The sequence below is a fragment of the Aristolochia californica genome, unplaced genomic scaffold (genome assembly GCF_029961685.1).
Source record: "Aristolochia californica isolate CCGP_79_NKW_82.1479 unplaced genomic scaffold, dmAriCali1.0.hap1 SCAF_13, whole genome shotgun sequence".
Taxonomy (NCBI): domain Eukaryota; kingdom Viridiplantae; phylum Streptophyta; class Magnoliopsida; order Piperales; family Aristolochiaceae; genus Aristolochia; species Aristolochia californica.
This window is the reverse complement of record NW_027181804.1, coordinates 4,140,988-4,155,514: the sequence shown is the minus strand read 5'-3', so window position 1 is coordinate 4,155,514 and position 14,527 is coordinate 4,140,988. Positions and strand designations below refer to the sequence as shown.

The 14,527-nt window shown below is 39.9% G+C and overlaps 1 protein-coding gene across 1 annotated transcript; it reads right to left on the bottom strand.

Annotated features, from left to right (window-relative positions):
• Window positions 1-1,491: 1,491 nt before the first annotated feature.
• LOC137948086 (transcription factor bHLH67-like) lies at window positions 1,492-4,071 on the bottom strand. The gene is made up of 4 exons (XM_068794026.1): window positions 3,595-4,071; window positions 2,611-3,276; window positions 2,008-2,442; window positions 1,492-1,915 (listed from the first exon to the last, which is right to left on the bottom strand). Exons 1-4 carry the CDS (start codon window positions 3,625-3,627, stop codon window positions 1,832-1,834), a joined length of 1,218 nt encoding a protein of 405 aa, XP_068650127.1. The 5' UTR covers window positions 3,628-4,071; the 3' UTR covers window positions 1,492-1,831.
• Window positions 4,072-14,527: the final 10,456 nt, after the last annotated feature.

The following is a 14,527-nucleotide window of genomic DNA, read 5'->3' as shown; positions in this document are numbered from 1 at the left end:
TGACAGTGCAAAAGAAAGGAGATCCCTTCTTCTCTGTCCTTCTTTCCTTTTAGCCCAGTTATTTCTGTCTTTCTTTTGCATTTCTTTTTCCCCGTCCGTTCTCTCTTGGGCATTCGATCGAACAGCTTTTTGACCTCTCGATTACCGTCAAAAGTTTGTCCAAATTTTAATCGCACGTCATCAAATAAAGTAGCTCGGCAGTCCTACGAGAGCTCGGCAGAGCCGCAAGCGACGCTTTTTAGTGTTTCAGAGAAGGAATGGGCAAAGAAGGCAACAAGGGGACCACGACAGTGCCCAGAACCAGAGTGCGCATAAGATGACGTCTAACGGAACGGAGGCCGTTGAGATTCGCCGTCTTTTTTTCTTTTTCGTTTTTTTTTTTTGTTTACAGAAGAGCCTGACATAGGAGCTGCCGCGACTATTTTGGTACTGGGTATTCTTTTCCTTCAAAATGGAAGGAGAAGAGAACCGTTTTCCCCGTTTTTTTTTTTCTGCTTTCTATGAATATTATAGGATTCCCAATCAGACCCATCTATTCCGTTTTCTATTTCTTAATTCTTTCTTCTCCCCATCGAATTCTGGACTCTGGAGCTCTCCACTCTCCGGTCTCCACTGAATACTGAGGGGGTAAGAAAACGCGAGTAGACAGCATCCTCAAACTATTCTCTCATGCAAGCTCAAACTACGGTCGATCACTCAAATCAGCGTTTATCCTTCACTGTACAGTAGTATTGGGTCCGACAATGCTAGTCTGGGAATCAGGACAATGATTGGTTATAAAATTCGACTATGACAAAATTGCAAGATGAGATGGGCACAGACACGCCACGATCAATATTATCACTAGGTTAGTTTCCGCAATTTTAAGTTGTTTTTTTATGCTTGTCCTTTCATCTGAAGCCTGAAAGCATGAATGAAAATGGTAGCACTCTTTTTGGTTATTTTCCGGTCTCGTCTCTTACGCTTTTGTTGCTTTCTGAGTTGCAGCTTCTGAAGCGTTTCTTTCATGGCCAGTATGGACTACAGAGTTGCAAATCTCTGTTTCGGATCTTTATTCTTTTGCCTTTAACTGCTCCTGTAGCTCTTTTACTTAGCTTCCAAGTATAGCTAGCTGTTGAGACCGTATTGTTCACCATCTTTTCTTTTGCCTGTTGTTTTGATCAATGGGTGAAAAGATGATTTACCCTAAAAGGTCATGAACGTGTCTGTTCCGCAATGCGCTCGATCTATAGAAAGCTGATGAAAGGAAAGATCCTCCTCTTTTGTTTCGGTAATTCGCTAGGAGATTTACCTTTTCTTGAAGACGATTGTCAGATCAAGAGTGAGATACAATTACAGACCTACGCGTTGCAGAGACGAAGTCTCCGATGCCCCTCCTCCTAAAGTGTTAAACCACCGTTTTAATTCCCCAAGAAGAGCTGAATTATTAAATTAAATCATGCATCCCAAAGAGAATTAGAGAAAATGAAGAAAGGAAAGAACAGGAGAGCAGAGGTCAATGCGGCGCAAGTCAAGCATCATGTGTAATGATGAGAATGAAATTCAAAATAATCGCTGGAAAGCGCACAAAAAGAGACACCAACGTAAAAAGAAAGTCTTCCCTCTATGCATGGAAATAAGCAAACTTCCGCTGCCCTCGCCCCGTCGACTCTCTCCCTCGTTACATCAAACGCCAGAAAGCAGATACTCGTCTTTGATCTTCCTCTCACCTCCCTCGAGACTGTTAGCAACGCAACGCCTCTCTCTTCTTCTTGACCCTTACTTCTTTTAAATCCACAATGGGCTCAAATAAAAAGAAAGGAGAGGAATAAATCAGAAAGATAACCGCAGATCAGTTGCTGTTAATGTAGCTGAATATCTGGTAAACTGATGTGGCAATCTCATCTGCGGAACTCAGCTTGCACTCTTCTTCTATCTGCGTAAAAAAAACATAATTTATGAGCTGATCGTTACAAAATTTTACTCATGTTGCGGTTTCGGTGTGACGGTTTTGAAGGAATTAAGTACCTTGAGGTTGAAAGAATAAAGAACTGATGGGTCTAAAGACGTGACATTTAGATGTAAGATGGTGAGGCAGAGATCTTCCAACGCGTTGATGGCTCTGAGAAGCTGTCCGGGCCTCCTCGGGCAGAGGACTTTCAGGTTGACGTGGGTTTGGATGACGGTCACTTCGATGTCGGCCACCGCCGTCTTGTTCTCGGCGGTGAACTTGCCGCCGTTGATGTAGTTGTCTATTAGGCATTTGACATCGGATTTCGGCGAGCAGGAGTAGGAAGTGTACTGCGGAGACGTGAAGAAGCCGTTGAAGGGGGTGGAAGAGTCCGAGCAGTGCCCTTCTTCGTCAGTTTGCCGCTTTCGTTTCTGGGCTTGGAGGGACTGTAAAAGCTGTTCTAGCTCTTTTACAAAGTCGATAGCGCCACCGATAATTGAAGCTTGGTCTCCCTGCAATTAGAACACAAAAAATAAAATAAATAAATAAAAATCCTATGAGACCAAATCAAGAACACGAAAAGTAGTACCACGAGTCACACAAACCGAGCTCCATCCTGTGAAAGACTGAAGAATCTATGCCTCTGCGGTACCGGAAAATTTTTTGGACCAAATACTTACCCTCTGAATGAAGGATGAGGGCATGAGTGAGCGGAGGGCGTTGAGATGATCGTTCATCTGCTTCCTTCTGTTACGTTCGACGGCAATGTGGGTCATACGTTGACTTTCGACCTCTTCCCTGTTCTTACACGGCTTCGTTCTCTTCCTCTTCCTCTTTTCCCGCGTAGTCGGTTGCTTTGCTAGTGGAGCTGTTTGGTTCCTCGTCCACATTGACGAAGAACCCGAGTTACCGTCCTTTAAATTCTCCGGCGAATTGGGCTCCGGATTACAGGCCGTGCTCGCAACTTCTTGACAAGAGGAAGAGACCGGGTACTGGTGCTCCTTCGTCTCGGATTTAACTGGGGAATGGGATTCCGATGCGTGGGTGAGACAGCTCTCCAGTTCAAACGTCGGGACTCGGGCGTCCGACTTGGGGAAGTAGCTGGGCTTCCATGGCTTCTTTTGCTCCTGGAGCCGCAGAAGGAGCTGAAAATTGGGTTCCGTCGACGGCAGAATTGAGGTTGGTTCTACTCCCAGCATTTGCAGAAATGGCATTTTGTCATCGACGGAGAAATTCGCAAAGGACTCCTCGCCTTTCAAGCAATCCGCACTGAGGAATCCTCCATAGCTAAAGTCCAAACTACAGCGTTGCTCGAAGCTCTCCACGGCCAGATGCTCTCCCAAGAACTGAAAATTCAAGAGGGAAACAGATTAATAAGCACCTGCGTTTTTTTCCGAAATGTCTCAAACTCTGCGAATTCAAAGTACCCTAGTAAATTCAAGAAAAAATGGTCTCTATCAATTGGGTGGCGTAATACATTCGAATTGCAGAAGGAATGTAGAATGTGAAGAGGGATTTGCAGTTCCGTGGAGAATTAAAACAATGCATTGAATGCAGAGTAAATGAAGGCTAGTTCCGGAACAGGAGATTTGAGAGAGAAGCAAAAAGGTATTTAAGCCCGCGGAGTCGCGGAGTCTCTCCTCCCCTGTTGCTCTGAGACTTACACAAGGGTTGATGGGTCCTTGAAAACTCTCCATGGCAGCAAAAGCAGGACCTGCAGAGGTGTAGAAGGGCGTACTCCCACCAACTCAAATCTCTTATCCCTTCAAGTTTCCCGCAAGCGCCAACATTCGGTGTGTGTAGAGCAGCAGCAGCAGCAATAAATGCAAATGCCCATATATTCCCTTCTTTCTAAAAGAATATAAGCCCTCGAACAGGGAAAATATTAAATGCAGTGCGTAAACTGAGATGAAAATAGAAAACGAGAAGAAGAGGTGAAGAGGAGGGTTTATTGAAAAGTGGAAACCGTAGGTAAGGAATGAAGGGTGGAAATTTGCCTAGAAACAAAGCAAATGATGGAAAGAAAAATAAATAAAAAACCCCACTGAAAGTCTCGACCTGAAGGAAGAAAGGTCGGTTATCTGCGTAGTCGAGTGCCGGGAGGAAAGAGTGGGGGGAAAGAAGGAGAGAGAAACAGGGAGGGGTTGTCTGGTTTACAAGCTCCCATGCATTATTGGAGTGGCAGATTTGTCCAGCAGCGGGGACAGACAGTTGTGGGGACTCTTCAAACGTACAGCAAGAAAGTCTATGGCAATCCTGCCATTGATGCTGTCATCCCTTCTGACGAGGTTCGGGAGAGAGAGGAAGAGACCACCCTCCCTTCTGTTTGTCCAAAAGCCAAACTCAACCCTTTCATCTACTGCTACATCTATCCTCTATTAACTTTCAACCACCTCTAAGTGGGCAGTGATTTCGTTTCCTAGAAGACCCGTTGTTGTGAGTAGGGCTTATATGAGTGGGCAGGAACGCACAAAACTACAAAGACACTCGCGCGCTGTCATCGACTCTCTGGCTTGCTGTCTCCTCCCCCACAAAGAAACAAATGCAAAAGCCAAAACTTCTATTACATGCACTTAAACGGAAATGAGGTGGCGAGATTATCGATTTCGTGGATCGTGCTTGGACAAACATGCCTTGTTACTAACAGTTTTCTAGGGTTTCCTCAATCATCGTCTCTCCTTCTCCGGATGATTAGGCTTTTTTTAATGGCTTTTAAGTCCGTTGTAAATTAATGATCTATAAACGCATAATAAGAATAAAGAACCTGAAAAACACAGTCAATATCCGATGCCATTTTTCCTCGAAGAGAGATCCTCTTCCCTCTTCTTTAGTTCCTTGATTCCTTCTCCTTCTACCGCGCGCTGGAAGCTTCTTCCCGAGGTCTGTCTCTGCACCTCCTGCCGCATAGCTCCGTCTCTTTTTTAAAGCTTTTACGAGCTTCGAAACCGTGAATATCGGATAACAACAACGATATTAATTATAGGAACAACATCGGTTGATGAAACGAGGATCCGGACTAACACGTCCTTGTCTCTGCAGTTCGCGAAATGCATCCCTAGTCGGTCGAAGAAGCTGCTAGGGGCAGTTTTTGACCGAAATGACTGAGGGGTCCTTCTGCACTGGTTTGGTTTTTTAGCGCCATTTACGAAAATCCATGGGTAGTTGCAGATAAGGCGCGGCCTGATACGAGTTTCGTGCTCCGAGCTCGGAAGCTTTGTGGTACGCAGAAGTGAGCGACTTTCTGGCTTCTGGGAGGCTCCCGTTGTCCAATCTACCTTAGTTTTTAACCCCCTTCTCAAACTTTTAAACTTTCACAGATGACGCCCATGGTAGGAGTACCTTTTTAGTTTTTTGTTTTTTTAACCTCTGAGATTGCTTCAATGGCCGAAATGCGAGGTTGGAATGACGAATTGAAGGAAGAGAAGTGAAATTGTGGCGATTGTTGGGCTGATCTTCTGGATGTGGAAAGCAGAGGAAATGGCAGCAGTGGTCTCTTCTTGCCATTTCAGGGGTATCGTCAATGAAGTCTGCAACAGCCAAGTGGAGTACAATTAGGATGGCGATGGGGGCTGCTCATCTTGTTCCCCGCCCCTGTCCGTTTATGGATTCCGTTTTGGCCTGTCTAATCTTAACCACTCGCTCGGACAAAGCTACAGCAGCAATGCATTATCTTTTTAATTTTTAAACACCAATCTACTCGATCCTGTAACTATTGTTATAACGAGGTAAATCAATCACCGCCATGTCTCTTTCAGAAAAAACAAAATTCTTTATGAGACCAGTCGATTCCCTGCGCTTGTTTTCTCATGCTTCCTTCTTTTAATCACTTCATGGAGAGACGAGAAAACAAAAAGAATCATAAAGGAGAGTAGTTCTTACTTGGGAGGGTTTTCCAGTTCCAAACTCGCAGTTGCAAGTGGAGAAGACGAGACAGTCTACCAGAAGAAAATAAAAAAAAAAAAAGTTGAATTTAAAACGGGTTTGGGATAACTGGTGACCGTGATTACTTCATTTCAGGTTACGGTTTGAGGTTCATCCATCCGCAGGATATCCCATCATTGGACCATCCTTGCTGTCGATCATTTCTGAGGTCAACTCTGGTTTATCATTGTGAATGTTAGTTAACACATTGCGTATCGAGCAGGGCAGAGGAGTTCACATGAGAGATGCTTTTTAAATCATTGGGGGGAAGATGGGGAAATTGTGTCTTCGTTGCAGGAAACCATATCCAACAAAAGCCAGACACTTTTAAGCGCCCTCTTACGGCGGGTTTCAAGATTTCCATTTATCTTGCCCATACACTCTCTTTATTCTCTCCAGCCACATCTTTTACTGGAAGAGGAAGCCTTACGATCTAGTATCATACTAGAGCTAGAATGTGATATCCATCAAGAGAAATAGAAAATATATTATAAAGCTTGTATGAATATGACAAGAACCACATGGGAGTCCAGGCAGTTTTGCTTCACAGGCACTGAAACTGATATTGATGCTTCTGGGCCACCACCACCTTCCTCTGTCTAACTAGCTGATGATATTGGCAGGAAAACGGATTTAGCTGATTATTGGAATAATATGCCATAATTCTTTGGTTTTTTTATTTTTTTTAGCATGTTTTGTTTTGTTTTGTTTTGATCTGATTGGGAAACTTAAACGAGACATTCCACCTAAAAAGGGTATTTGAGAACTGCATTATTCAAGTGTTTTGTTTATACTAGTAAATAACCAAACCGGTTTTGCTTGCTCTTAAATACCATTTTGACAAGAGACTGATTGACAATACTAATGCCCCCTGTAACATTCACCCAAATGAAAACTCTCATAAACCCCCTCTTATTGCCTTTTCTAGGAAATGCTCGAACATCATTTCTAGTAGGTGGGACTACTAGTTCCTCATGTTTCCTGAAAACACTTTTCGACATATAATTTTTTAGATTAAGATTTTTCAGCAAAGATCGGCAAGAAAATAATAATATGAATTTTTTTTTAATAAGTTTTTAACAATTCATGATGTAATACTTTCGGTGTAATTCAAATTTTTATGAAAAAAATTTATTTTATATTTTATTTTACTGAAAATTTTATCAAATAAGTATAGTAATGCATTAGATTGATTATTAATTTTTATTTATTTTCCTACAAAAGTCACTAACGTTGCCCAAATGTTGCATACTAGAATGCTCTAGTCTTTTGGAAAACCTCATCCCTGGACGATCCAGTCTCGCTATTATCTGTAACCCAGAGATTCGTTTGGTGTGTGTGGGTTTTCTTCCCGATTCATAAACCATCCGACAATCTTGGCATCGCATTGGGACCCCGTCAATGATGCAGATCATGCGCACATCTGCACGAGAACAAGTGGGAGAGAAATTTGGCCGCAGTTAAACAGTTGTCGTCGCTGAAAGACAATGGCTTAGAGACAACGATGGAGGTTCACTTGGTGCCAGTAGGAGAGCCACAATGGCCTGCCAGAGAAGACACGTTCAGTGGAGACTGCTTTGGATTTTCTTCCTTTTGTGAACTCTACGCGACATTCATGGACTTTCTGCCTTCGTTTCTAAAGAGGAGGACTTTCCGCTATGCATGTCGAGCTTTCTGGTCCGGGAGGATTTACAAGATTTCAATCCGCCCAAGCATCTGACTCTGGCTCCTTCTTTTTGCCTGTGTTTCCTGTGTCTTATCTTATTGTCCGTGTCTCAACCCCTTTCGGCCTCTTTTGTTGGGTTTGGGATGCCTTTTGAGAGTCCAGACTCAGGGAAAATGAAAGCTTTAAGGGTCGCCACGTTCGTCTATCTTCAAAGTTCACTATCGGCCAAGAAATAGTCCTTAGCTTGTGAGTTGTGAGGTTCATATTTCTGAATCCTGATTCCTGATACAGGTACAGTGAGGATATCGCGATATATATGATTGAATCCTTATCCAAGTTCGGATAAAAAAATATGCATGATACACCAAGAAACATCAAGTAATATGGGGAAAATAAGAACTCTTTCACTGGCAAAAAGGTTTCTTGAGAGCAGGATTTTTTTTCCTGAAAAACCTGCTGCTTGGGAAATTTTAATTTATGTGGGCATGAGGTCACTATTTGACCCCATAAGGCGAGGTTAGGTTGAAGTCAAAACCCTTATTTGGGGTTTGAGGTGGGGAAGAGCAAGGTTTTGAAATATATATTCTTAACTTTTTTTTATTAAATATTATTTAATTATTATTAAAATTTTAAGTGATTTTATTTGTAAACTACTAAAATAACTAGAGATATTACATTTTCATTTTAAGGTTGATAACCAATTTGATGTACACATCAATGCTTTCACAATCTCTTTAGTTAAAGTATGATGTTCATCAATAACTCTAGAACCCATATTAAAAACATATTCAAACATAACAATAGTGACTGGAATTGCAAAAAAAAATTCTTTGCAATCTATGAAAGTATAGAAAATTTTACCTCATAATCTTTTCACTACAACAACAAATTAAAACCAGCTTCATATGGAAAATGAATCTTATCCAAATAAACATCAAATTCACTCTTCATATGTGATCCAATAGATGATCAAATACTCAAAGAATTTTATAAAATCTCCCCTTAATTGTTTCTTTGTATCATGAATTTCTTTCTCATCCGAAGTATATTTTTCATCACTCTTGGTTGGAGTTAAAGCACAAAGAAGCGGACTAGGCTTAGAAGAATATTCAATGTTGATTTTAGGATCCCTTAGTGATTTGATTAGATAAAGGTAATTAAAGAGAAGAAGAAGAGAGAAGCAAGAGGGAAGACTTGCTTGAAAGAAGAGGAGTAGAGGTTGGGGAATGAGAGGATTAGGATTGTGAGAGCATAGCCTTAATCCTCCCCCTTAAGCTTTATTTATATGTGTAAAGGAGTAACAATTATATTAATGCCCTTTACCCTAAATAGGGTGCAATAAAGTCAAGAAATAAAGATCTTTTACATCAATACCTCTAGAGATAAATTATGGTTTCTAACATTCAAAAACTGGACCCTCTGGTTCTATAACATCACCATAATTATCTCGTATACGTACTCAATGTAATCCATCTTGGACCGTGGATCAAATATGCAGTCTATAGTTAATATCGAGCTCCACTCCCAATATTTCAAAATTAGTCATCATTAAAATTGCAATTTCTCTAATATAATGATACTCACTATTTATCCACTGCCATAACTTAAGATGAACAAACAAATATCATCAAAATATATTTTTTTGTCAAATAATTTATTCCAAAAAGACTTAGAGTAGCATAGTAAAATATTCTCAATCATTCAATATGTGACTGGCAACATCCCATTTATCATCGCAAGAGCAATTAACATACTTATAATCAATATGACGCAAATTAAATTCCAATGCATTTTCAAGCATAAAAAAGTTAAATTCCACTGTGTAAGCACATCCAAACAAACACCTTTAATGAAAGCTAATTGTTCACTAAATATAACTTTCTTGAAAGTTTTCTTCCTCTTAGGTATTCTCCTCACAAATGCAACACTCTTCCTAACATTCTCTATAAACTTAGATATGACACGCAAACCATCCTGCAACACTCTTCTCCTAGGATGTGTGGGCCTTCCTTGATCGTATCGGTCTGAGCCCATCTTCCAACACTCCCCCTCAAGTTGCGGGTTAGAGAGCATCGTAAATGCCTAACTTCATGCAAATCGTGGATAGGATCTTCCAGTATAAAATGGCAGGCCACCTCAAACATATCTTCCAACACTCCGTCTCAAACTAGTGATCTCTTTGTTCTTTTCGAAAGACCAAGCTAGCACAAAATAATCGTGGGAGAAAAAAAATCACCCCTAGTCGCATGATCAAGATCCATACTCCAGTCAAATGGTTATAGTCAGAAATATTGTCCACTCAATTTCAAAGGCGAAAAAGTAGTGCATTTTAAGGACACAGAGTCCACTCACTTTCTCAGGGTAGCTAAAAAAATACCTCTTGGGTGAATAAAAGAGTTGACTCACGTTGGATGTTGGACTCACTCCTATCCTCTGTAGGTAGTGGGTCTATAGGCATTGCTCAAAAGTGTAGTAATAAGTTTCTCCATCACGGTGTCCCAACACCGGTCATCGACTCTCAAATGGTAGGATAAAAACTGCCAAGTAAGGGAGGTAATGGGTATCAAAGAAGATAAGATGTGGGGGCTACCGTGTGCTTTCTTTTCTTCATCAGAATAACCAATGCTGACAACAACCAGCAAATGAGGAGTCCTTCAATAATAATGTCTCGATCGAAGAGACACAATAGCAGCAGTGGATATGTGCCAATGCTCAAATAATGAAAGTCCTTAATAAGGACACATGAAATAATCTACAACGAGTCCATCATTGAATAAGGATAATGTTCACCAAATAATAAGCTAGAATCTAGAAATAAGATATATTTCTTTTGATATATAATTTTTCACATAAAGTCTTGTTCTTGATTGTATAAAACGGCTCAAAAGTTGAAGTTTTTAGCTACTGCACAAATTTTTTTTGTTGTTTGACCTTTGTTGCTTCAGATGTGGATTTCTATTTCTAGAAAAATATAATCTCAACGATTCATTTGGATATGGAAACTAGACTCAAATATCTTTCTAAAGATATATAATTTACTATATCAAAAATACGGTAAGAGAGTTAAAATCCAATGAAAAACGTTGAATTGGAAAAGAATACCAAAGGAAAAACGAGAAACTTCTCTTGTTTTTTTTTTCTTTTCTTTTTTTCTTCTTCTTCCTTCCCTTCTCCTCCAGCTTCTTCTTCTTTTCCATCTCAGATCTTTCCCTGCTCAGATACCATTTAGGATCCCACAATTAGAAACTCGAGCAAAGTAAGAGAGGAAGAGGAGAAGAAAAGAAGAAGAGAAGAGAGAAAGGGAGAAAGAGAGCCTTTAGGCTAAGAGAAAGCTAGGATGAATTAAGAGAAGGGGAGAGAGCTTGAATGCTCTACCTCAAGCCAATGGCCTCTATTTATAGTTTTTTAGAGGATGTTACAATGTCCATAATGCCCTTAGGGCTACAAGCTTTGCATAAGAAAAGACAAGTAGACATGTTCCTCCTTGACTAATTACATCCTTGTGCCATCTTTATGCGAAGTCTTATATACCATGATTCCACCTCTCTTGGATATGTGGGCTTTCTCCTTGGATGTGTGGGCCTTCCTTGGTAGTGTGGGCTTGAGCCCATCTTCCAATAGTACTTCAATAAATTTGGAAAAAACATTCACCAAATATCAACAAATTCATGTCATACAACCACATTTTCAATTCTCTGGCCATTACATTATTTGTAAAAGCATTATGAAGAGTGATAGAATACTTCTTATCACTGTTCCAATTCAAATTTTGAGTTTTTAGAAATTGATAAAGAACTTCAGCTGTATGTGAAGCTTTCTCATGTTATAATGTAAGGCTTTTTCTTTTTGTAATGTCAATTTATCATCATAAATGAGTTGTCAAATATGGGTAACACATAGTTTGACTAGACGTCAACAAATTAGCCATAAGGTTAACATGAGCATATAGTTTATCCAAAAAAATATACAACTCTTTTTTCTCTTCATAAATATCCACAATCTCTTTTTAAAGGTATTTTTGGAATAAAGTTTTTACAAAGGCTACAAGTTTTCATAAAAAATAAAAAAAATACTCATACTCCACAAAATTAAGAGGGAGGTCATGTTTACACACATAGTTAACAAGATCCCAACGAATATGATGTTGATGAAACTTCCTTGATCATGTAGGTTTGATCCCATCTTCCAACACTCCCCCTCAAGCTGGGGGTTAGAGAGCATCATAAATGCCCAGCTTCTTGCAAATCGTGGATAGGATCTTCTCGTATAAAATGACAGTCCTCCTCAATCGTATCTTCCAACACTCCCTCTCAAACTAGTGATCTCTTTATTCTTTTCGAGAGACCAAGCTAGCACAAAATAATCGTGAGAGAGAAAAATCACCTCTAGTCGTATGACCAAGCTCCATACTCCAATCAAATGGTTATAGTCAGAAATACTGTCCACTCGATTTCAAAGGCAGAAAAGTAGCCCAGTTGTGGGACACAGAGTCCACTTACTTTCTCAGGGTAGCTAAAAAAAATACCTCTTGGGTGAATACAAGACTTGACTCACGTTGGATGTTGGATTCACTCCTATCCTCTGTAGGTAGTAGGTCTATAGGCCTTGCTGAAAAGTGTAGTAATAAGCTCCTCCATCATAGTGTCCCAACACCAGGCATCGACTCTCAAATAGTAGGAGAAAAACTGCCAAATAAGGGGGGTAATGGGTATCGAAAAGATAAGATGTGGGGGTTACTGTGTGCTTTCTTTTCTTCATCAGAATAACCAATGCTGACAACAGCCAAAAAACGAGGAGTCCTTCATCAATAATAATGTCTCAATAAAAGAGACACATGATAGCCCAAATTAGTGTGTCTTAAGTCCCCCTAAATGATAATATTTTTAATTAGTTTTTAAATCAATCATTCGTTCTGCCAATTGTTTCATATCTGGTCATACCATGTTTTCAACAAGCAATTTTATGATCTTCTTTGAAAACATCTCGTGCAAATATTAAGATTGTGCCCCCAGCGGGGTCGACAGATTTCCTCGAAAAATCGGCGACGAGAGTGGTTGTCGGGTGAAGTGGCGCTGGCGGCAGGGGTAGCGGCGACGGTGGTCGCCTGTGACAGATTGGGGGAAGTTTGAAAGCAAAGGAGGGTGGTCGATGATAGGGCTTTTTTTTTCTTGGAGAATATCGTCGATGAGATTGTATGGCGACGACAAAAGTTATTTCGAGAAACGGAGAAGGAGAAGATAAAAGTACCTAGTATTGGCGGCAACAATCTACTGCAACTGCTTCCGAGAAGGATTTCCAGCGATGGCGGATTGGTTCTGATTAATTGATCGGGAGCTCTGATACCATGTAGAATATAGGAATGTAAAATAATATTAATGTAATTATCATTGATCAAGTGTACACTGTTTATAGAATTACAATAGTTAATGTAGGTGATTAGAACTCTACAATTTGAGTTTGTCACTAATTCAATCATTAGTTATCTTTATCTCTATCATTATCTTTATCGTTATCTTTATCTCTATCATTGGTTGCTCAAATTAGTGTCTTAATTCCCCCAAAATGATCATATATTTAATTAGTTTTTAAATCAATTATTCTTTTTGCCAATTGTTTCATACCTAGTCATACCATGTTTTCAACAAACAATTTTATGATATTCTTTGAAAACATCATGTACAACAATTAAAATCGTGCCCCTAGCGGGATCAACCGATTTTCACGAAAAATCGATGACGAGAGTGGTTGCCGGTAGAGCGGACGTCGAGCGAAGTGGCGCAGGCAATAGGGGTTAGGGCAACAGCGAGGGTGGTTGTCAATGATGGCTTAGGAAAGTTTGAAAACAAAGAGTGGTCGGTGGCATGGTTTTTTTCTCTTGGAGAATACCTTTGACGAGATTGTACGACGACGACGACGGAAAGCTATTTTGAGAGACGGAGAAGGGGAAGATAAAAGTACCAGGTATTGGCGACGATAGTCTACTATGGCTGCTTCTGAGAAGGATTTCTAGCAACAGCGGACTAGTTTTGATTAATCGATCGAGAGCACTGATACCATGTAGAATATAGAAATGTGAAATAATATTATCGTAATTGTCAATTATAAGGTGTACACTATTTATAGAATTACAACAGAGACTGTAGGTGATTAGAACTCTATAATTTGAGTTTGTCTCTAATTCAATCACTAATTATTTTTATCTCTATCATTGGTGGCTCAAATTAGTATGTCTTAAGTCCCCCAAAATGATCATATTTTTAATTATTTTTTAAATCAATCATTCACTTTGCCAATCATTTCATACCTGGTCATACCATGTTTTCAACAACCATTTTTATTATCTTCTTTGAAAACATCTCGTGCAACAATTAGGATTGTGCCCCCAACGGGGGCGACGAGAGTGGTTACCGGTAGAGCGGACGTCAAGCGAAGCAGCGTAGGCGACAGGGGCAGCAGTGACGGTGGTAGTCAAGTTCGAAAATAGAGGAGGGTGGTCGGCGGCAAGGTTTTTTTTTCTTGAAGAATATCGTCGATGAGATTGTATGGTGATGACAAAAATCTATTTTGAGAAATGGAGAAGGGGAAGGCAAAAGTACCAGGTATTGGCGGCGGTAATCTACTATGGCTACTTCCAAGAAGGATTTCCAATGACGGCAAACTGGTTCTGATTAATCGATCGGGAGCTCTGATACCATGTAAAATATAGGAATGTAAAATAATATTACTGTAATTATCATTGATCAAGTGTACACTAGTTATAGAATTACAACAGAGACTGTAGGTGATTAAAACTCTACAATTTGAGTTTATCTCTAATTTAATCAATAGTTATCTTTATCTTTATCGTTATCTTTATCTCTATCATTGGTGGCTCAAATTAGTGTCTTAAGTCCCCCAAAATGATCATATTTTTAATTAGTTTTTAAATAAATCATTAGCTTAGCCAATTGTTTCATAGTTGGTCATACCATGTTTTCAACAAGAAATTTTATGATCTTTTTTTAAAACAT

Bases quoted from the DNA above. Each gene is read 5' to 3' on its own strand.
- LOC137948086 (XM_068794026.1), bottom strand. From the start codon at position 3,627: ATGGAGAGTTTTCAAGGACCCATCAACCCTTGT. The intron at 2,443-2,610 runs GTAAGTATTTGG...TTCTAATTGCAG, and splicing joins CCTCATCCTTCATTCAGAGG to GGAGACCAAGCTTCAATTAT. The intron at 1,916-2,007 runs GTACTTAATTCC...TTTTTTACGCAG, and splicing joins TTTATTCTTTCAACCTCAAG to ATAGAAGAAGAGTGCAAGCT.